The 24,372-nt window shown below is 36.8% G+C and overlaps 1 protein-coding gene, 1 long non-coding RNA gene and 2 other non-coding genes across 9 annotated transcripts in view; 1 reads left to right on the top strand and 3 right to left on the bottom strand.

Moving 5' to 3' along the window:
- Positions 1-2,034, top strand: part of LOC139964160 (guanine nucleotide exchange factor VAV3-like) — a 78,314-nt gene extending 76,280 nt beyond the window's left edge. For both annotated transcript variants that reach the window (XM_071965536.1, XM_071965537.1), the window contains one exon: positions 48-2,034. In XM_071965536.1, coding sequence (XP_071821637.1) covers positions 48-95 — 48 coding nt within the window. In that variant the 3' untranslated portion in view covers positions 96-2,034. The remainder of the gene's footprint in view (positions 1-47) is intronic.
- Positions 622-23,765, bottom strand: LOC139964161 (uncharacterized). Of its 5 annotated transcripts, XR_011791858.1 has the most exons (31): positions 23,651-23,764; positions 22,502-22,541; positions 21,611-21,664; positions 20,867-20,926; positions 20,051-20,153; positions 19,480-19,583; positions 18,764-18,805; positions 17,910-18,022; positions 17,264-17,340; positions 16,475-16,505; positions 15,984-16,011; positions 15,517-15,560; positions 15,036-15,077; positions 13,952-14,037; positions 13,372-13,423; positions 12,693-12,755; positions 12,161-12,213; positions 11,348-11,395; positions 10,490-10,538; positions 9,577-9,623; positions 8,634-8,702; positions 8,076-8,137; positions 7,523-7,647; positions 7,092-7,121; positions 6,406-6,435; positions 5,818-5,899; positions 5,333-5,373; positions 4,246-4,357; positions 3,537-3,598; positions 1,285-2,298; positions 622-1,185 (listed from the first exon to the last, which is right to left on the bottom strand). It is a non-coding gene; the product is annotated as an uncharacterized lncRNA (long non-coding RNA). The 5 variants fall into 5 exon arrangements; XR_011791857.1 differs by lacking the exon at positions 622-1,185 and having other exon boundaries at positions 1,767-2,298; positions 19,469-19,583; positions 23,651-23,765; XR_011791859.1 differs by lacking the exons at positions 622-1,185; positions 6,406-6,435 and having other exon boundaries at positions 1,767-2,298; positions 23,651-23,765.
- On the bottom strand, positions 16,196-16,273 carry LOC139964417 (small nucleolar RNA SNORD24). The gene has a single exon (XR_011791964.1). It is a non-coding gene; the product is annotated as a small nucleolar RNA SNORD24 (small nucleolar RNA).
- Positions 16,830-16,907, bottom strand: LOC139964415 (small nucleolar RNA SNORD24). Its single transcript, XR_011791963.1, has one exon. It is a non-coding gene; the product is annotated as a small nucleolar RNA SNORD24 (small nucleolar RNA).
- Positions 23,766-24,372: the final 607 nt, after the last annotated feature.

Here is a 24,372-nt window from a genome sequence, read left to right as displayed (position 1 = left end):
GGTCCCGTACGCCAATGCCTCTTACCTGTTTTTCTTACTTCTTTTAGGAGGGGTATTTCCCAGCCTCTTATGTAGAAGTCATCAACGGTCAATGAGAACACAGAATAACGACAAACCAGCTGAACGCGGTATTTATTCCTGGACTTGAGCAAACCAATTCTTTCAGATACCTTCCTTGTTTAATACATCGATTTCAACTTCAGCAGAATTGTGTACATGTCGGCAACCAAGGATGGATGGATGGATGTGATGGCAAGAAATTTGCGATAAGGAAAATCACAGATGGTATTTAGTAGCGGATAGGATTACCACTTTACATCTAAAAACTGATGGGAATGATTCAAAGACATGAATTATTTTTAACTGGTTCCACTATTTACCTTGCAGAGCTCCAGTGGATCTGCCCATTCAGACTTGACAAAATTCATCACACTATTAATGTTTTGTAATAGAATGTTAAGAACAGGTATTACTCATGCAGGGGATTGTAAATAATTTGCACCAAAATAACTACATATATTGTTTCAAGCAGTACACAGGAAGAAGTCGTATTACTATTCCACAATTCTAACAGTTGTAAAAACTATGTATCGAAATGTATAGCATAGATTCGCCTGTGAAATTGGACTTTGGAAAATTCTGCCTAGAGAATGTTCTATGATTATGATTCTCATTTCCTTGAACTCAAATACTTTGTACACAAGTCTTTAAAATTGTGACATGGTGTGATAAAGACCTCATTCAAAGTACTGGACATGAAGGGGAAGGGGGTCTTTGTTGTTCCCAGGTGACTGCAGTTTTGTCAAATGTGAACTTTTATCTGAATGTTAAGTAATGTTATTGGGATTTAAGTTACGTCCTTAAAAATGTTATTCCAATGAAAATGTGAAAAGTGCAAGAGAATGCCAGACGCAAGACTGGTATGCTTAAAGGGTGTGAAGACTCGCGCAAAAAGAAACGTCTAATGCCAGTAATCTGACCTAGTTTCGAATGAGGTGTAACATAAATTTAAGACACCACAATTGATCCCAGAAAATACAGTTTGCATATACCATCAGTAATTAGACACTAGTGTACAGTTAGTACTTACATCTGCGGTCAATACCCACAGCAGTGTTCAAACAATATAGCGGTGGACATCTCAGGTCCAGCTTAAGAAAACAAGGTACCACGTTTCATTACTGTCTGCATTTTGTACCGACAAGAGAAAAACTTTACTTGCAAGCAACGGAAAGCTAACTTTTTCAGAGTGCGGTTTGGGGCAAGTCCTCAATGCCTTTAAGCCAAGCATTTGTAGCATATCCTGCATCATTGTGTCAATGAAAGTGATTGTGACCAATCTCATCTTGTAGTGTGTTTACCACACAAAAACTTGTAAAATTGCACTTAATTATAATACAAATACAGCTCAAAAATTACTAACACAGCAAAAATTTGTATCCAGATACCATTTTTATTATCCATTTCCCATTATAGATAAAAGCATTTCATCACGTAAACACAATGTGTCCGTACATAAATCCTTCCTTTATATGCACCTTTTTTCAATACTACAATCATCACTTGTAAATATCATCTCATAGGTAAGATGTGTATAGAGAGAGATCTATTTGAAATGAGAAGAATCTGACAGCGAAACACTTCCCACTTTGGACCACTCATTCACTGCTGTCGAAAATTCAGGGTGGGAAGTTAGGGCTTCCATTTGATCTCGCTTAAACCTTTTGTTGAAAGTGAATTAATGCTATTATATATTTTTGTATAAAATAAATAAAATTGTATTATCGGTTGGTGCGATTTTTTTTTAGTCTAGGCAAAATCAGCATTTGGAAATTTCCTAAGTTTTGCAGGGAATGAACCAATTCTTGAAAGTATGTAATGAGGATATGTATTTATCATTTTTTTTTGTTCAAATAGTTGTATCATTTTGCAAGTGCCTGTATCTAGAACATATCACTCAATTTATGAGGACTCACATTTAATCCTTTTATTTTGATACTTGTGGAGTTTAAATATTAAATACAGTCAAATTAATGTTTACATTCTTTCCTTATTTCAAGCAAGGTAACATGTAAAAGTTCACTCGTCTCATTTCGTCACCACAACAGATGTGGGATTCTAGAGTCCATTTTCTAGTTTGCACAAAATCAGTAATTGGTTGCTAACACCATCTTGCAATTAGACATCTTGACGTCTCAATAAGCTTGTTGAATGCTCGATGATGGTATAATAGTATAACTCTTGTGTGCCACTGGTTGTTATATTCATGAAGTCCTCTTGAAATTTTTCAGGATCCAACTGGAGGGGAGAAAAATGGAAGAGGTTAATATTCAGTTTAAGCAGGACATGTAAACTCCCCCTGCCCTCCCACCAAGGGTTAATCGTTCAAGCAACTTTAATAATGCCCAGAACCGACATCAGGGGAATATAATCAACAAGGCAAATTCAGTAAGAAGGTTCAAATTGCGTGATATATGGATCCTCATCATTTGTCATGGCTCTGGAAAGTTACTGCAACTATAACACTCTCCTGAATTTTTTTCCACCAATGCCAGAACCAACAAGAAAACCAAGAGGTTTTGAGATTCCTTGGCATCTAAATATTACTGTAGGTTCATTGTGTACACTTCGTTCCGACCTTTTATGAATATTAATGTAGCATCAACACAAATGTTGTTCCTTGCTATCAGCTCAAGTTTGATGAACAAATTGATATTTTAAAGAATTTGCTTTAAGCTCTACCACTCATTAATATTCATGCCCCCTCATTAATAGTATTGGGGTAGAATTCCGACTTGCAGCTGGAAGGTTAGGGGTTCGACTCCTGGCCGGGTCATACTGAAGATTTGTTGAAAATCACTCTTAGCCCCGCCCACTCATTAATATTCATATTAGCACCAAAATAAATAGGGATCGTCTACCCATGATGGGTAACCTATGTACCAAGAATGAGATCAATCCACCTTGGGATTGCTGAGAAAACCTAATTTCAAGCTTTTTTGCAAAAAACAACACTTAGCCCCGCCCCTCATGAATAATAATGAGATTGGACAAACTGTCACCATATTCATATAGAGGACTTTCCTCTTGTACCACCAAACTAAGTTCCATGAAAATTGAACTTACGGTTGCGAAGATATTGACATTTGTTGAAAATCACTCTAAGCCCCGCCCACTCATTAATATTCATGATATTAGCACCAAAATAAATAGGGATCGTCTACTCATGATGGGTAACCTATGTACCAAGTATGAGATCAATCTACCTTGGGATTGCTGAGAAAACCTAATTTCAAGCTTGGCGTCACACAGACACACACACACATACACACGCAGTCATGACCGCATAGATTCCTACGGCTACCGCCAAGGAATCAAAAATCAAAGTAAGTTGGAATGACAACTTTATCCCCACCAATCTCAGTATCAAATCTCAACAGAAGAAATGATCATCAAACAATATCAATGTTCCTTATAACAACAGGCACCCAAGTAAACATATCTATGAAAAGAAAATGTAATAGAATACCCCTTACCTGAATCAATGGCCACTAATTTTAATTTCCTATGAAGTCCTCTTGAAACTTTCAGGATCCAACTAGAGGGAAAAAATTGGAAGAGGTTAATATTCAATTTTAAGCAGACATGTAAATACAAGGCATACTTGTAACCCTTGATTGTAACCCTTGGGACCTATAAAACTCGCCCTGCCCTCCTTCAAGGATTAATCATTTAAACATCTTTATTAATGCCCAGACTGACATCAGGGAATGTAATCATCAAGAGTATTAATTCCCAATAAACTTAATAGCTAATAATTAAGTTTCTTGACTCATGCAGAAAACATTTTGAACTCCACTCATGCTATTAACCATAGCCTAGTGCATCACCACATGTGGGAACAGGCCAGCTTACCATCATGTGTGAAAAGTGATTAAATTTATGCCAGGTCACTGCTCTAAACTTGACAAAGACACGATGGGCATTCTCAGAAATTCTTTGTATTTGGTTCGATTCATTAATGGCAATTTTCCTCAACAATATCAGTAGAGGGAGCCAGATTTCATCATAGAATACCACAAAGTCTCGTCATTTAAATAAAATCTCAGAAAATATATGTTACTTTTACTTAATCCCATTTAGTAGGAATCGTCTTTCACCATGGCCTTTGACTAGTTATTTACTAAGATCATGAATTATTACTTGCCATGATCACAAAGCAATGTTGCTTGCTTATAAACTAACCTTCCTTTTCGCCATCTCATATTCCATCTTGGTGCAATGCCTTCAATGAAATTCTTAAGTAGAAGGGACGGATCAACTGCCACAGGTGTGCAAGTTAAGGGCGGAGAATCATCTGAGGGAAAAGAACAGAGAACAATATTTATCTTTATTGCAGTGTTTACATACACCTGCACTGAGTGCATTTATGGATCAGACGGACAGGACTGAAGCAATTGTTAAAGCAGCATTTTGCGTCCTTTTCTATGGTATTTCTCAACCTCACTGATGCCACAACAACATACATAACTAGCTTATCTATTCAAATCTTACTTCAAATGGTGGCCTAAAAGTCGAAAAATTTACAACTTTTTCTCGAATTTATTTTCCATTGAGATCCAAATAAACCTCGCCCATCATATGAATATTTTAAAGCTACGAAAGTCACTGGCAAATACTTAGTAAACAACATGCTTGATTTGTGTAGATTGTCTATGGCAGTTGTACCAGGGAGCTGTTAGAGACCAGCTCGCTGGTTGTACCAAGTTACCAACTCAACGTTTTGAATCTATTTTTTATCAACGGCTCATAACTACACCTGCATCTCTGATTGGTTGAATTCAAACTGGTAGGTTGGGGGAAATGTATGCGGTTAATATTAAATGTGTAAATTGACTGATTTATCCAAATCAATGGACTTCAAAAAAGTGGAAAACGTCAACACAACGCAAAATGCTGCTTTAAGAAAGGAGAGACTAGTGAAGACCTTAAATAATCCTAACATATCCTTATTGTTTAACAAAGTGGTCTTTTAAAGCAGTAGTAAACCATTTATCCATGTGACATTCCACTGACTCAGACATCATAACCATCATTGAAGGCAGAAACCCTCTCTGGTGGAATCTGCAGATGATAAATAACATCATCATCGTCAGTGAAATTAAAGATCTGATGGGTGAAACTGCCCTAATAGTGCTACAATAAACACTTCCATAAGCTGCTACCAAAATAAAAAACCCAAACAAGGTAGCTGTCATAGCCATTAACTTCTGTATCACAATCGTGTAAATATTCCTTCTTGCCGCCCTCTTCCTGGTTCTATTTTTCTTACCTTTGCAACATGCTCCACTACCATAGATATCACCATCATACCTGCAGAAAGGAAAATCATACTTCAAGATTATTTTCAGCTCTGCACTATCAAATAAAATTCAAAGCAGATATATGGCATTCAACTGGTTTGAAACTGACATCCTTGTATCAGTTATATCATGACATCCTTGTATCAGTTATATCATCTTATGATTACTTGCCATCTTAAACCAAGTTACATTTACATTTCAGCCTGCTTGTAAAATATTCATCAATGTCAAGAAGTCCAAAGCTCAGACATCCAAGGAAGGTACTTTCACCCTCATAGAGGAACTTATTCCTCTCTGGTGAAAAGGGAATAAATATCATCACAGCTGAGGACATTGTAACCCCAACCCCCCTCACCACAAATTAAGTACAAAAACATCTACCCTGACAAGCGACAAACTTTAGTGGACTATAACACTAGCAATTATTTTTTTTGTTAAATTAAAATATACTCACAAAGATAATCTGGTTAATTAGGTCCAGAACATCTCCCATCGGTTGTAGACTTTACCAGGAGCATCCTCTCTAGCAGACTTGCCTGTGAAAATAATAAAAGGATCTTATTTCAAAATCAGTTTTTGGCCTGGTCAAAGCCAGTCACTAAAAACAAAGTTAACTTTAGCCCACGTCCTCTTCACTTGCCAAAAATCTCATTATACGGCCCTTAAATATTCTTCAAATACCAAAATGAAACTCCATCATGGAGGAGAAATTCCGAAACTTGCAGTATACTAAAATTTTGAATCAAGAGGTGGGGGGAGAAGAGAAGTTGAGGTGGGTGGAAAATGGGTGAAAGTAGGCAACAGAGTATCTGTAAGTTACATTTTGAAAGCTCTCAGAGACCATATATATATAATCAGGGTTACTCATACGGTAATTCCAGCTTAAATATGGTGTATCATCATGGAGCAATATTTGAGTCAGTCACTTAGTAGAAGAGCTGGTGTGTTGGTAGGTGGGGTATTTGGTTCAGAAATCGATGATAGAAACTAGAAAGTTGATGAAGAGACCTACTTCTTGTAATTTCCTACGAAATGAACGTACCTTGTTTATCTTACTGATCTCCAACTGGACCTGGTTGTACAAAAAAAAATCAGCAAGGCTCATTACAAATAGGTTATACAATATTATGTTAAAATGTTACATATTGTTTAAGAAAATTTCATAATCTTGTCACAAATACGAACGTCACTTTTAATGTCCAGTAATTGATTTTTGAAATATCAATACATCTTACAGACTTGGAACATGCAAGTCAAGGAACCAAAGATTCCAAAAGATTCTGCATACCAAAATGATAACTTTAGTATGGAGAATTTTCGAAAATTTGCAGTATACTAAAATTTGGATTCAAGTTGGGGAGTAAAGGAGTGGGACCACAGAGTATCTGTAAGTGACATTTTGAAAGCTCTCAGAGACCATATATATATAATCAGGGTTTACTCATACGGTAATTCCAGCTTAAATATGGTGTATCATCATCTGAATCAGTCAGTCAGTCTTGTTCCTTACTCTGTGTTTGTGCCTCTTTTGAACAGCTGCAGGATTTATTCAAAGCACATTGCCAGGGGATTCTTTACCAAGGCGGCATGTAAGCAACAGCTAACTTAGTCAAAAGAGTTGGTGGGTGGTTGGTAGGAGGGGGGGTACTTGGTTCAGAAATTGATGATAGAAACTAGAAAGTTCATGAAGAGACCTACTTCTTGTAAATTGCTACGAAATGAACTTACCTCGTTCATCTCATCTATCTCCAACTGGACCTAGTTGTACAAAAAAAATCAGCAAGACTCATTACAAATAGGTTATGAAATATTATGTTAGAATATAACGTATTTTTAAAGAAATTTTCATAATCTTGTCACAAATGTGAACGTCAATTTCACTGTCCAGTTATTAAGTTGTGAAATATCAATACATCTTACAGACGTGTATCACTAAAGTCCACCAAAGCTGATCATGAAGTTGCTTTTCTCATTTCATCTGATAAAACTTGTCTCATATCACAACAAGCAGACTTGAACCAGTACGGCACAGTACCACCAAGCCCTTCTTGCATGTCATGAGTTTAATCTGGCACCTGGTGAACACACGAGATACCACCAAAAGATATCCCAGTTGCTTTGTAGTGCTTTACCACATAATATAGTAGAAAGTTATTTACCTTCATTAATTTCAATCCAGCTAGGCACCAAAAAAAATCCTCACAATGGATCATCTTGACAATGTAGGGATGCTGCAAGACAATAGAATATTGCCAAGTGCTTTCTCATCCATCTCCAACTGGACCTGTCGTACATAAAAATATCAGTAGGTTATTAGCAAGACTCATTACAAATTGGTTTTACAATATTATGTTAAAATATGTATTGTTTAAGAAATTTTCAAAATCTTGTCTCAAATGTGAACGCCACGTTTGCTGTCCAGTACATGATTTTCAAATATCAATACATCAATACATCTAACAGACTTGAATGACAAAAGTCCAAGAACCAAAGCCGATTTTTACAGCCTGCGATCAGGTAATTTCCATTTCATCCGATAAAACTTGTCTCATACCACAACAAGCAGACTTGAACCAGTACGGCACAGTACCACCAAGCCCTTCTTGCATGTCATGAGTTTAATCTGGCACCTGGTGAACACACAAGATACCACCAAAAGATATCCCAGTTGCTTTGTAGTGCTTACCACTAAATCAATAGAAATAAATTTACCTTCAATCCAGTAAGGAACCCAAAGAAACCTCACTATTAAAAATCTTGACAACGTAGGGATGCTGCAAGACAATAGAATATTGACAAATGCTTTAATGAACATTAAGTTTCATGATCAGCTTCCTCAAAAAAGGCTCAAGGTAGCAAGCAATAATTGAGAGAAACACAACTTAATACCCAAAATACTGTCCTACTGCTTTCAACTATTACAACTACTCCACCCTACTAGTAACACCCCCTCCAGCCCAAAGACAAATCATACAAAACAAGGAGCTTATTTTTTAAACAAATGTTGTATGATCCATATTACGACAGATAAGCATGTAAAACTGCAAATCTGCCCTGCATGGATCAGTTAATCTCGCACTTAATGAACACAGAAATTCTATTAGGGAAAATTCCAGCTCTCATTAGGGCTAGTATTACCAACAGGTTTAAACATTTAAATTTCTTGCTTCTTTAGTGAAACTGCCTGTACCTTTGACCAAAATCGTCAGGTTCGTAAATAATATTGTTAATGTTTGTTAGCACTAACAATGAGGAAGGATTCCAACTTACCAAGCTGTTGTTACTCTGTCAAAATGCCTTTTAACATGTGCCACAGCATTAAAGCCTGTTATATCCAATCTACCAAAAAAAAGAAAAGAATTTCAAGTTAAAACAGTCTTATCTGATAAAACAGATCACTTTGATTTTAAAGCAAGAGAATGCACTTCAAGCTATAAACCAAAATTGAAAACCCTGCAAAAGGAAATCAGTGGTTTTCGATTGAATTGCAATGTTATACTAACATGAACACCACAACATTTCTTAATGAACTTTAATACAAATATCTTTTTATTGAGGTCATGTCAAACTTCAACTATCAAAGCCCACAAAATAAAATCATAGTATGGCTGAGATGACAAATGCTAGGCTTGTTACATCTGCTCTAGTATAAAAAAAAATTATAGAAATTTTAAGTCCAAATATCAGACAAAACTGATGGAAGACATTTCTACTAATTCATTAATTATGAAATAATTATAGACAAAAGTTTGCACCATAATGATCAGCTCAGATTGTGTTTGGCTTATGAGGAGAGCGACCCCCTCAAAGAGTTTTATCAGCATCTAGCGATAAGACGGGGAAAGAAGACTTTCAAATCTGAATCATCATTGCCGATCTGTGCTCACAAGGTAATAGATATATAAGCTATGACCTTTTAAGTTAGGAAATGTTGCTTTAATATTCCATGCAAGTGCCTAAACATGGTACAAATTCCTTTGTCTAAGTAACACATTTTCTGAGTATAAACAGGTCACACTGCTTCAATCGATAGCATCATGAAACAGGCCACTTGTGTCTCCCCATTGTAATACACATGATAAATACCGACTGACAGCTGTTACATTTAAACATATGATGCAACATATCAAAACAGTTGCTCTTTTCTATAAATAAGTTTGGTCCGCTATAATCCAAGACATCACATGATGCAGGTTGAGTTGTTATTACGTACCATTAAGCAAGGACAGCAAAGGTTTGATGAGGGCGCATCTACAAGTTCTGAAATGACAAATAAATACATGTATTTTATGACATGCTTGAACAGATTGACCAGTGCTAGAATACTTCCATTCACAAAATATTTAGTTGGGAGTGGGGGGGGGGGGGGTAGATGAACTTATTAAAATGGTCCAACCAATTCTTCTTTCTTTTCCTTCAAGAGCAAGACTGGTTTCAATACAAGAACCTTACCTGCCAGTGACATGGAAATAACTGATGAAAATACAAATTGAGAGAATCAACTAAGCTTTGAGACTGTATTTTGGGAACAATGAAGGAATCATTGTGTCAATCTTAAACAGTAACATTGCTTTGCAGGAAATATCAAAATACTTTTACCATACGGGGGTGGGGAAGAAGAAACTTCCCAAGATATTGCCTCATGTATGTATTAGTTTTTTTTTCAGGATGTGCAGCATCAAAAGTGGCATGAACAATGCCTATCTTACATCTAAACATAATGTGAGAACAAGATTTTAATGACGTTATGGCTATCAATGTGATATGGATCAGACAGCACCAGTTATGATCAGCTCAGATTGTGTTTGGCTTATGAGGAGAGCGACCCCCTCAAAGAGTTTTATCAGCATCTAGCGATAAGACGGGGAAAGAAGACTTTCAGATCTGAATCATCATTGCCGATCGGTGCTCCATTTCACATCTCACTAAACTACAGGTTTCATTACAAATTTGCCTATTGCAAACATGACTCGCTTCATACTCTAGCTCAAAATATAATGTACCCCACTCTTAAGCGTTTTCAACGGTTATTGTTGTTCATGCTGGCATTGTGCAAATCAATGTCATTTTCTCTTTAAGGAAGAAAAGTTGACTGCCAATTCCCAAAGACCATCAGTCTAACTCACCCAAAACCAAAGTCAGCCGGTAACTGGTCCAAGATTTGTGCAAATCCATCTGGAATAGAAACAAAATTTGAAAACCTTAGCGACAATACCAAATTTGAATTATATTCAAGAGGAACAAGCTGTAATCTCATTTTGTAATATGAATGCTGGCCTACAATTGATTTCCAACAAACCCCCAAAAAAAATATCATGATCTTCCAAACATTCCAATATATTTTACTACCCGCAAGGAAACCTTAGTGACAATAGCAAATTTGAGTATTTTAAAGCTATATTCTCATATTGTAATTTAAATGCTTGCCTACAATTAATTTCCAACAAACCTTAAAATAATATCAAGTTGAATTTCCAAACATTCCAATAACAATTTTTACTACCCACAAGTTAACTTATTGCTCCATGTTGGGTTATAAGATTGTATGCATCAGAGTTGGTTGCACAATCATCCAATTTATGTTAAATCAATTTGTCATTTAACTTGATTAAACTTGATCGATGCTACTCCCATCAGAACATTCAAAGCAGTTTATCAGCAAAAGTCCCTTAGGGCTTATTCTGATCTGATGCCAGCTGCTTGAATAATCATCACATAAAGGAAGAGCCATCAAATTCATCTTCCATCGAACCCCCCCCCAACCCCCTTCAGTCCACAAACTGTGGAGTATAACCCAAAGTGGGTCACTATAGTTCTTGACAAGTCCAGGGTATTTCCTATAAGGGCAGAACTTGTGGAACTGCAATAATGCTTTGTCGTGGGCAATTACATCTGCAGATCCCTGTCCTAAAATGTCATATATGAATCCATCTTATAAAGTTCATTCATCAAGTTATTTCATTTGAGACTGTTGCAACTCTTACCTCCAAACCGTGAGTCTTCAGATGCATCTTATTTTCATGTATGTGTACCTGTCATGAGAAGAGATATATAAAGTTACACTAACTGCTGTCCATGAATGTGCATTTTATTTTCCTCGAAATGTAATATATGTAGATAAATGAGTATCACACATCAGTATGACTAAAAGTAATCCTGTTAAATTTTAAGAAAAGTAATGAAGCAACAATTCTAAGTAACAAATTGAGATGGACTATGCCCTGTCGAAATGATGGGATGGCAGAGAGAACTGATGCCAACGTTGTTGGACAGAACTAAAATCGTCACACAATCATGCAACGTCTAGTTTGATGCTATTGCAGGTATAGATTAAATGCTCAAGCAAGAAACCTCACAAACATAAAACATGCCTACTTGATGCTCCCAAAATGAGGCATTGGATTGCAGTTGAAACTATTTAAAATTATTTTGTAAACAAGTGTCTGTGAACACATTAAATAAAACCTCAAATGCATTCCATAATCTATGGAAACCCCCTTGACATCAAAAGTTACTTGGTAGGGGGGAACAGGGGAAGAGGAGATCACTTTTCATGTCCCTTAGTCTCTCAGTGGCATTTATAAGTGACATCAGTATTATCAGATAGCAAATACTCAAAGCCTTCATCATTGAAACAGGAACATCGCAGAGATAAACACACCACTTTTCCAGACGTTGCCAGTCAAGCAAAAGATGTTCAGAGTTTGTTTATTTTATAGAAGCATGCAATGTCTTATAATTCGTACTCTCTGTAAACCTGCTCTAATTCTTTTCTTGACAAAAACAAAATGTCCTACCTCTTTCTTGTTGATTCCTCCTCCCAATGCTGGATATCATGGACTGGACCTTCCTGCAAAAGCATTACACAAAATATGAAAACAGATTACAATGTGTCCAATTTTGCAAGCGGTGCAGTTTCAATTGAAATCAGTGACATTTAAGCACTTTTATATAAAAAGTATCCCTAAAATGCCATTTAATTGTATACTGCTCTTCCCCATTCCTTCTATAAAAATATTAGTTTTCTTTAAGCAGCCCCCAACCCCCAAATGATTAATAAGAGACCAGCAGTGAACATCAGATAGAGCTAATTGCTGTCAACATTAAAAGCCAAACTGCAAAAATGGCTTCAGCAACGGATGAGTGTAATATCATCATTTGTTCACTCTGCTAGAAAATCTCTTGGGAAATTATATACTTTGTGAAGGATATGCCAAAGAAGCGTTTTCTTTTTTCTTTAAAGTGAAATGCACTTTCTATCAGAAAAACCCTGTTCAACCAGTTAAGGAATCAGTGATCAGGTGTGTAATATGGAGGCAAAATACTTACCATTTGAATACGGAAAGCTAGCAAGCTTGCTCTTCCAACTTTTCCAGTGATCCAAAGTTGTATCTATATAAAAACAGTTAAAGTAAAGGCATGAAGGAATTTCAAATATCCAAATAGTTCAGTGAATCAAAGAAGTATTCTGCGGAATTTTGATCATGAAAGTGATAAACAAAGATTTGTCGTAAGTGGACAAACACAAAGACATATTTAACTTATTGACTTATCTCTAAATGAGACTAACTTATTGACCTATCTCTTAACAAGATTCTTGTACAGTTATCTCTTTGCAGTGTCTCCAATCATAACCCATTTATTTGTCAAGTATCATGTCCTCAGAGTTGGTGGATCTTGAATCATCCGAATCATATGGATCACTCGAATTTTTTTATCATCATCGGATACGAATAACTTGAAAATAAATCAACTACAACGACTGGACCACCCTTGGATTAATTGCAGTGCACATGATACATCTGGCTGTGATTAATCCAAGGAATGCAACAAGAAAATGTAAACAAGAAAAATATTTCAATTGCCGATGGTCCATTAGGCACATTTAAACATGCATTGATTGATCATTTGCCAATTGTCTGTCAGGCACACCTAAACATGTATTGATTGATACATTAAGCTTCTACAAAAGAGACTCGATTGCTTGATGCCTTTTAGTACTACTTACCACTTGAACTCCTCGTTAGAAGCGATGCATAATATCTCTCAAGATCCAGTGCCTATACATAAATAAAAACAGGAATACAATTGACTGGTGGCTAAAACACATCCATCGATTGAAACAATGAATCTAAACAATATTAATTAAGTATCGTTCCCTCAGAGTTGGTGGAAATTGAATCATCCTATTCATATGGATCACTCGTGTTGATTATCTCATCATCGGATACGATACAAGCCCTTTAAAATATACCTGGATAACCATGTTGATCATGTGCCAAAAGAAACATGCACTGTGGTCTGCCTGGCTTACAAACACAAATTTAACACATGCCAACTTTACTTGGAATCCTTAAACTGTTACAGCATCCCTATCAATGTTACAATTCTCCTTCCCAGCATGATTGTAAGGTGTTGGATCACTAGAGAGTCCTGCTACCAACTCATCCCTAACCTCCACTTATTAACACCTTTCATCACCTCCACTAAGTAACACCCCTTATCACCCCCATCCAGCCCTGGTCTAACAATAATCATTTTACATCATTGCACTTAGAAATCTACATTAGATAAAGCCATCAACTTACAATAAGAGTTTTCACCGCTTCTAGCTCAAAACCACTTCTATTTACGATTCCGCTGGTATTCATAGATCCTGCATTCCAGGATACAGCTGTGGAATTTGTGAATGAAGGAAATAATAATTTAAAAAACAGGGAAGATAGAATAGCCATCAAAGTACCAAGAAAACAGTAATATGCCTTAACTCAGATAGCATTTCCAGTTTTATGTGAGAACTGATCAAATCTCTACATCAGCTCCTCAAATGTGGTTGAATTTTGTCCCAATTATTCATAAGTGATTTTTAAAATGCCAGGTGCAGCAAGGGCAGACATCCCAAAAATACACTCCTAGATTAACTACGTTGTACCCAATGGCAATACAAATTTATGCATCCATTTTCACCAATTGTTGGTAAATGCTTTGTCCATAAAAATGCTAATTAGGACCCCTTTGAAGTTCCTGCCTACATATAACTAGATGTGCAGATGAATGATACCTTCTCACCAAGGGAGACCACTGCGTCATTCAATTAACCTCAGATAGGAGCGAAAGACCATCAATTGTTATCAGGAAGCAATTGCAATATCATCATAGGTTAGAGATACAGTGTTAGTAGCGGAAGCTACTGAAGGTTACACATGCACATCAGTGGTTAAAAAATTAGCTTTGGCAGTTGACCCAGGTTATGAAGTCAAAAAGACTTTAATGGGACCAACAGAAGGCAAACATACTGGCACTTGCAGCAAAGAGAAAAGAAACTTCTGCCGGGATGGGATTAGAACTAGCAGTCTTAGATAACTTAATTAGATAATTACTTACTAGGCTTAGCATGTTAAAAGTTAAAAGCATAAAACATTTGAATAAAATAGTAATATTAATGGTTATGTAGGATAATATATTTCACCTAACATTTACTGATGTAGTTGTCCAAGGATACTTATGTCGTGGTAAGAGTCATGTTCTTAGCACCTCACGATTCAGTAACATACATATAGCAGCTGGTGTATTACAAGCTTAATAAGCAAGTATGCACAGTTGGTTACATGTTGTGTTTATAACGCAATGGAAATGTAAAGAGATATGCAGGAGTTAAAAAACAAACAATACCTTAACATGCCAGATTTGGAATTGGTTCCATTCGAAGGACATCTGAAGAATGAAAGAGAGAAACTGGTAGTAACTTTGTAAATGTTGCAAATGAAAAATTGCCTAATGTAAAGCTGCCATTTTTACCACCGGGCCAGTCAATGCGAAACATGCAATGCATACTGCAAGAGCTTCACAGTGAAACTTGGAAAGGGACACAAAGGAATGTCTTCTGCTTAATAGTAGCCCAGGGTAGAATGGTGAACTACTGCCAATTGACTTTTCATGCAAAATGTAATATACTTTTTGTACGATTGGCAAGTTGTGTTAACACAGTGTCATATTTTATTACGAAATGAAGATTAAACAGTCTCAGAATTTGCTTACATCTCCCTCATGATTAATATCGGACGGAGAAGGGTTAGAGCATTCATCATGGACTGCGGGGACAAGGAACAGAGCTTGAATGTAAGACAAACTTAAGCAGTCAAACAGCACTTACCTCTCAAAGATGGATCAAAGTACCACGTCACCATCCAGAGGCATCTAAAGAAAATCGAAAAATTATTTTAAATATTAAATCTTCTGGTAAATGACAAAATTTATCAATCTACTACCGTGCGCAACTATTAACAAGAGACTCAAGATAAAAAGGGTGCCAGGTCTGGATCTTTCCCTCAGAAATAGCCATGAATGCGTGGTAATTTTTGGCCAACTAGTTATCACCTCATTGGAAGAGGTACGGCCATTTTTTCTTCAAGATATTAACTCCTCTGCACCAGCATTTACGTTAAAGCAAGTTGACCAAAGAGAACTCAGATAATGCAAGTCATCTTCAAAACTGCCATATGCAGTTCAGAAACTCTAGTCTGTATTGCAAGTCATCATTGTTCCAAGGCCAATTATGAACTTAAATCATAACTTTTAGACAATAAGGTAATAAAATAAAAGCATCGACCATTTACTCACCAACTGTGGCTCAAGAATCCATGGAAAACTGCAAGGTAGTGTAAAAAGTCAAATCAATGTTAAAACATGTCATCCCAATGTTAAACATGTAATGTTCTGAATATGTCTCTGACCCAAATCAACGTTTCTTAAGGAATATTGAGCACCTTTAATGGGTAAGGCTAGAAGATTAAATTGGAAACACTTTCAACATGATAGGGATAGTTTACTCTTGCTTCAGCGATCTTGGTGTATTGCGAGTCATCATACAGCCGTGCTGCTCAAGAGTAGCAAATCAGTCATCATTAACAAGAGTAAAAACTATCTCAATGCTAATTAAACATGGTACTTACAATGATAAACACCATTAGCTCCTTACATGGTTCTAACGGTTCCAACTATATGGACAATGCCACGCATGGTACCCACAATGCACAACAAGATTAGTACACACATTGTACCTACAATAAGCACAATTAGAGCCTGGTTACAAATCAGTGGATAATATTTACCTGTAAAGTGATTTATCTCCAAACGATGGATCTAGAGGAGAGAATCAAAATATTATTGTTAGGATATATGGAAAACTTGTAACAGCTATTCAGTTCCAAACTAAAATGCGTAACTACCAAACAAAGACTATTAACCATTATAGAAATTTATTCATTATGATGCATATGCTAGCTCCTCACCTTCCCTATTCTCAAAAGACTCTTACAGCAGATTACTTATTTGTGGCAATATTGAAAACACAAAACCAATCCTACATTCTTTTCAGAGTGCAGAGACAGTATTGTGCTCCTATGGGATGTTGGGGGGGGGGGGGGGGACTGGGTAATGCAGAGAGATACAGACTTGGTTTACTCTTGCTTCAGCGATCTTGGTGAATTGCGAGTCATCATACAGCCATGCTGCTCAAGAGTAGCAAATAATTCATCATTAACAAGAGTAAAACAGTCTGTATCTTCTCTTAGCGACACTTTTCGTCCACCGTCCCAATGAATCTTGGAATTGCCCCTTCCCTCTTCACTTGCTATGTAAATTACCAGCTACTGTCTCCCAAGCCCAACCCACACATCAACTACTAGGTTACACAGCCCTTACATCTTGGGTACGGTACCAATAAAGTATTGCATGGATACCTACAAGCAAGTTCAACATATATTATCCACATACAATGGCTTAAGTACAGAGGAAACTGTTTCATAGACTCCTTGGAGCCCCATTTCAGTTATCTCTTTTTAAAGACACCAATAGGAAGCAAATAAACTTTCTCCAGTACAGCAAAAAAAGTTGCCTACCTTTGCATATCCTCACATCTATGCACTCTTGAACAGCTTATTATAAAGGTGGCCTGGAAAGTCTTCTTCTTATAAATCTGTAGGAATTGAAAGCAAAATTTGGCTCAAAATCTGCAGAGAAGTAGTCAATGGCTCGCGTTATCAGACTTTATATCATTTCGGAATAAAACTGCAGCAAGATTGGTGTGGATCAGGCTAGATTTTAACAGCACAGGCATAAATGCCCTAAGTCCCGTCTTGAATTTAGGAGTCATCATTTCCACACCATTGCTATCTAGAGTATCTTTACAGCCAATCTTTCTAATATATACAGAGCTTCTAGGACTACTCTGCAAGTAGATAAAGAAATTCCATGGGCTTGAGATTTGGGATACTTTTCATATCATGCTTAAGTTGTGAATGATTCTCTCTCCAGGCCTGGAATTGATTTTCAAACTGGCCTTCGTTGGTTCTCGTATGACAAGCTTCTAATTCACTTCAAAAAGATGATACTAACAACTACACCACATGATATTTACCTAATATCAAACAATATAAATGCCAGTACATACAACAGAATATTCTGGTCTGTTCCTTTATCTTTCCTAATTCCTCCATCTCTTTAGGCATCTCTCACCCCACCCTCCCTTAGAAAAATTTTGCTTACCAGAAATGAATCACTTCTCTAGTCTCCATTGTCATTAATAAGACCATATTTCACCGAAAATGGCTGACGAGCCGCCTTCTACATTGTTCCTCACCGGACTTCTAAGTTGTCATCTATTGGGAGATGAAATAAACAAAAACATCTCAATCTCAATATTTCCTAGTAATCTCAGATAAACAGTGGTAACTTAACAAACTCATCCATCAATCCAATCCCTCCTTACATCCTAGTTATTTTACTTGATAAGAACAATCAGCTGACATAACAATACGAAACTATTTGTTCAAAGTGAAGGTCTTCCATGCTATGAAACCAACAATCTTACCTAGAAATATGTTAACTAGTTGTAGAGCTCTCAAGACTCATTGTTGAAGTACAATGGAGGCTAGTGTATTCAGTCACAGCATATATCTTGAATTTTACACAATATCTCAAACCTAAAATATCTTCTACAATCACCACTACCTTATCTAAGTTGACCAGCTTAATTAGAGCTGTGCTTTCCTATCCAGAAACCAAATAAATGTGCATCTGATGTTAAGAAATGCTTAAGTTCCTCACAAACGAGCAGAAATATCTAATAAAAATTTAGCTTTTACTTAAGGTTGACAGGCTTTATTTAACAGTGTCAGCCCTACGTTATCATGACCTGACATAGCCACTGTTCAGATATTAGCAATCGCTAATTTTCAACAAGATTGTTCTGAAGGGATGTCAGAAAATATGAGTTATATCATCATAACAATGGCTTGACAGGATAACATGAAACCACTGGATAAAATGAGTTACATTCATCTCCAGTTATATTTGTAAACCTCAAATTTTTAATAGTGCAAGGTGTTTACGCTTCTTACCGTTGACCACCAACATTGCCAGTCCAGACTTCTACTTCCAATCTAGGGGGAAAAAGACAAGTTTCATTAGCTTTGTGATGAGATTTAACAAATTTTCTTCCCCAATGTTTGTCTTACCCAATGCTTGTCCTCCAATGTTTATTTACAAAAGTTATCTTCAAACCAGGTATTTCAAATCAGTTTACCCTTATGCTGGAAAATGGATCACATGTAAGAAACAACAATAGGTGGGGAATGTTTTCAACTGATAACCACCCATTTAGCAGTTATCTTCTGTAAGATACTTTTCCTTTGTGAACCCTCAAACCTGTGGATATATTTGAGGAATCATAACTTGCAAACAGTTCCTTCAGGATGCTTCTAGAAAGCCATTTTATTCTAATTGGGAGATGAGGATCAGTCCGCTCGTCGCTAAACAAAGTACTGAAGTCAACAAAATATAATCTGACGAATGACAGTCATCATTTCCTCAAATGAGAAAAAATATAGCAAATACCAAAAAAAGCAATCTGGAAAAATTTACAAGGACCAAAATCTCACCCCTTCCCTACTTCAGCATGGCATTAGACTACAAAGGCTAACTTGAATATGATTATTTACAACGAAAACTACTTCCAAATGGTATTGAAACAAATCAACACGTCTGCTCTTGTCCATTCTACAAGGCGGCTGTATAATGTAACACAAGTTGCCTTGAATTATTACCTCTTACTCACAAATTCTCTCTCATTGTAGCTTCACTGGCCCTGCGGATACACCAGAGACCCAGACGATGACCCGTTATGCTTCCAGTCTTCTCCAGGTCACTCTGTACATGTTTCTGTGGATCAACAAAATGCAAAGAAAATAAGAAACCAAACCCAAAAACATTCCACTATTATTATGTCCTGTTCATAAATTACAACAGATGATGGGAATAAATCAGTCCGCCCTAGAACCAACAACAGCGACCAAACCGAATTGTGGTTGTTCATTGATCACAAGGACCTCTGATAAAACTAGCTTGGATCATCATCTTTATTCCCAATCTAATCAAAGATATAAACAACTTTCATCGACTGAACTTTAAAGTCTTCAATTAAACAGACTCACCAGAAGATCTGAATAGAGTTGTCATCCTTCAAGATTGAAAACTATCAGTCTTGAAGGTAATTACTGCATAAAATAAATGCAGTTAAGTGCAAGTCTTAAAATAATCTGTCGATATTCATTTAAGTGAACGACTAAGGAAGGTTAGGGGGCGAGGGTAATGTCACCTCTGTTTAAGTAGAGATTACAAATTCTTACCTGAATCAAGAAAGATTCCAACTCCAATGCTTTCATGGTTATGGCAGAGAATTTGTCAAAGGAAGCTGCTGCTACATGCTTGCCTCCTCCAAAATGGTCTATTCTGTAAATAATTGTAAAAGAAACAGATTATAACGGGTCTGCAAAGGTAGAATCATTCTGTTGAGAATATGTAACCTTTAAATATGATTTTCCTAGTTATCTTCAACCTTGCAAGGAACCATCAGCTGGCATAACAATACCAAACTATTCTTCTACTACTATGATCACCTCTCAGATAACAGCAAATAATGGGAATAAATCAGATCGCCCTAGAACCAACAACAGCGACCAAACCGAATTGTGGTTGTTCATTGATCACAAGGACCTCTGATAAAACTAGTGTGTATCATCATCTTTATTCCCATTGAGTGCACGACAGCATGAACAAAACAAACTGAACGCATGATTCAAGGTTTCAACTTGGCAATTTACGATAAATAAACATCAACAGTTCAAAATTTAAGTACACAGAACATCCAATTTTCAACTGTTATTACCTGTTATTAAATGGAGAGCAAACTAAAGATCTCCTTACTAGTCAGAAAAATCAGATATAATTTTATCTAACCAGCATTTTGGGAACACATATTCAGTTTCATCCAAACCTGATGGGGGTAAACAGGGTCTTACTTCTATCTGTGTAAGAATTAAACCAGAATTGAAGCCAAAAGATGCTTTGACTCTACTCTGATTGCCAGCTATGTACAGACTACAAAAGCTTAATTTGAAGAGGACTTACAGGAACGGAGAAGCCTTGTTCTACTGGTCACTTACCATTTCAGATGATGACCTCTTCTGATAGCTTCACGACCATCTTCCCCAACGCTGCTGGTCCTATGAAGAACAAATAGTCAGATTCACATAAAAATGGGTGTTTTTCCGTTCCTTACAGAACCCAGGCTAGTACTAAGCACATCTGCCAACTGCTTCTATTTGTCCAATCTCAAACTTAACCATGCAGTGATGACTAGAATTTGGTGAGTTAACTTTGACAGTATTTGAAATGCAATTTGCACAGTTGAGCTAATGCATTGTATTGGTTATGTGATCTCAGCAATGCCGTCAAATGAGATATAGATCAAACTACATATGTTAGCATCTGAAAGCTTTTTGAAGAATTATGACCTTGGGACAAAATACCAAGACTGATTACCGCCAAAACACGATTTCAGAGACTCTGAATGGCCAATTGTTGCTCAGATAAATTAGACTTTTTTTCAGCAGTTTATCTCTGATAAGGGGTATCTTATATCATCATAGCAACAATCATGGAACACATTCAAAGCTCTGAAAACAGGTGGCACTCTTTATACTTGTTCTATATAAGAATGACACTAATCCAACTGTCCATTAATAATGCAATCTACAGGGACAGGCGATGCAATTAGTGAAAACTTGGACTAAGGGGCGGGCTATGTGGGTAAGGTCTGCTACCGTAACTAATATCAGGATTATTTAAGATTTAAGTGTAAATAAGATTAAAATTAAACCAATTTCCAGTTGGAAGATACCACCTACCTTCATGTTCTTCCAATATCTTCCGATTTGATTTCAAGACCTCCATGTGTGAAACTGCAAAGTATAAAGGAAAGAAAATTGGAATAGTGGCAGGCTTTCACAAAATGTTCATGTCAGCAGCTCTTGAGATTGAGTTTTTTTAACACATCTTGGGGAAGTCAACAAAGTTACAACTTGTTGGATGTTTCAAAGCAATACATTCAATGCCAGGAAAGAATATATCTTTTTGAGTACTATGCATTGAGGAAAAAATGCTACACCAATGAAAAGGTCAAGTAAACTGTAAAGGGATGCTACTTTTCTTTGATGAGAGACTGTCTTAAAATATGTCTACAGGCCTTTTAATACCTAAAATTTACATGCCAGACCAAATAAGTGAACAATTGAAAAAAATAATTATAAAGTCTGTCACACCTGATGCATCAGTGTAAACTTTTTCTCAGATCATTAATCATCAGCTGTCCCTATCTAAGAAGTGTTTCATCATTTGCAACAGGTTATGACAGAAAGCTACTCAGTGGAACACATCTTTTTTATTATCAGAATGCCTTATTTATATATAAGATGTGTAAAATTCAACCCTTTGCTATCAAGGCAATGCAAAACAAATTGAATAGATGGGACGAATTGCAGAGTTTCACATTAAATCACAACTGAGGTCTAATTGGGGAAAAGAGAAGTCAGAACAAAAATCCAACAAAATGAGGAGTGGGAGAGGGGTTGGTGTACCTTTGTCAAAGCACAAATCTGAAACCTGTCATAACAACAAAGGTGAGGGTGTGGCAGCATATGAATTCAAAGTAGGATTAAACAAAACCAAAGAGCATGCTAGGTAACAAATTTCTGTGAACAATTAATTGTTTTTATGGTTCTTACGCTAGGCCTACTCACCTTTCAAAACTGCTTGATGGAAAGTCAACATCTGTGAAGCCTGAAGAGAACAAAGATTAGCCAGGTTAGAACCTTTATTGAATGTTCTGGTTAGATTTTCTTAGTGCAATCATGTTATGCCTTATGGTGCTTTTGATCTAGAGGCAAATGTCAAATTCCTCAAAAATAAAATTTTCAACTGCTTAATTGCATAAAGCACATGGGATATGATTAGTTAATTTTAATATGTAAAATTTTCTTAGTCTTATAATCAGTACAGGCATGCAAATTAAATTGTTCCGTCTGGGCTAGACCTAGGCCCCTAGTAATAATTATCTAGGCCTAGCCTACCTCAGTACCAGTTACTCGGACTAGGCCTAGGCTAGGTCAGCGAAATCATTGCATCAGACCTATCGATCCGTCCTTTACGTTTTTTTCATGGTTTGTCAAAAGGAACATAGTCATCCTTTGCAAAATTCGCAGTGACCCAGTCGAAGTTCAATTGATGGAGCGGCGATAAGCAAGAGTTGTAGTTACAACAAACAAGACTTTCAGCTTAGGCCGGGTGCCTAACACACGGATTAATGAGGCCACGAGGTACACACGCCTAACAAGCAACACAACTTACTTAAATAGGAAAATAAATCGTGATATATTGAAGTATGCAAGCATAAATTTCGTTACCAATCATGTTAACCACCTTTGTGAAAACAACTGTAGTAAAACACTAAGGCTAAGTAAAGAAACGTGCCTCGAAAGCGGGTGGCAGATTCCGGGACTCGGTGGCTATACACGAGGTGAACACGCCTAACATGCATGTTAAGCTACCTTAGTTTGCTTAAATAAATTGCAAAAAAGGATCGTCGAAGTCGTCATAAATAGAAATATGCAGGCAAAAGTTAACCAATCGTGTAAACCTGTTGGAATATGGAAGGCTAAGTAAAGAAACTTGCCTCGAAAATCGGTAGCGGATTCCGGGACTCGGGAGCTATACACGAGGTACACACGCCTAACAAGTAACATTAACTTAAACTCACGTAGCTTACTTAAATTGGAAAAAGGATCGCAGTATGTTCGTTACCAATCATGTAAACCTGTAAATTAGGAAACTAACAAGACCTTTGTGAAAACAACTGTAGTAAAAAACGAACACTAGTTGAAAAAACTTGCCTCGAAAAAGGGTGGCGGATTCCGGGACTCTGGAGCTGAGCGTGCTCACGTCTTTACTCTTGGAGGTCCACGTGCAGAAAGAACGTTTGATTTCTATCTTGCCTATATTATCACCATTGAACTGCACACATCTCCTTTGGGGTGATCAAACAACAGCAACGTGACAGCGAAAAGTGCAAATAGATGTCGCTGTTTAAAAATTACAAGTCTAGCACCAGAATAGTATTGACCAAGTCGTTTGTTAGACTCTTTTCCTCACGTGCATACATGACTGTAAGTCCGTACATGCCTATCACCATAGGCGTAGGAGGCAAGGGGGGGGGGGGGGCTGGGGGGCTGCAACCCCCCAACCAAAAATATTTATGTAAATTTGGGCAATATGCTGAGAATTTTTTCGGCACCCACTTGAAAAAATTGCAATGATGTATGGCTAAAGGAAATCAATAGTTAAAAGAAAAATGTCCTTGGTAATTAAAATAAAGTTCTAAGCTTGCTTGACTAGTATGCCATTAAAAAAATTAAGACAGTTTGGACATAATTGGCCATCCATGCTTTTTCTCCATCTACATAAGATATTTCGTTGTTTACATTAGCAACCTGGGGTATACTGTGCAACTTTCACGGACCGTACAATGGCATGTGATGTAATAACCGATGCATGTCTATATGATATGTACATTAACACGTTGAATGCCCCCCCCCCCCAATCAAATTGGGCTCTT

Source organism: Apostichopus japonicus, chromosome 22 (genome assembly GCF_037975245.1).
Source record: "Apostichopus japonicus isolate 1M-3 chromosome 22, ASM3797524v1, whole genome shotgun sequence".
Lineage (NCBI taxonomy): Eukaryota > Metazoa > Echinodermata > Holothuroidea > Aspidochirotida > Stichopodidae > Apostichopus > Apostichopus japonicus.
Note: the sequence above shows the minus strand (reverse complement) of the source record. Positions and strands in the feature narration are given on the sequence as shown.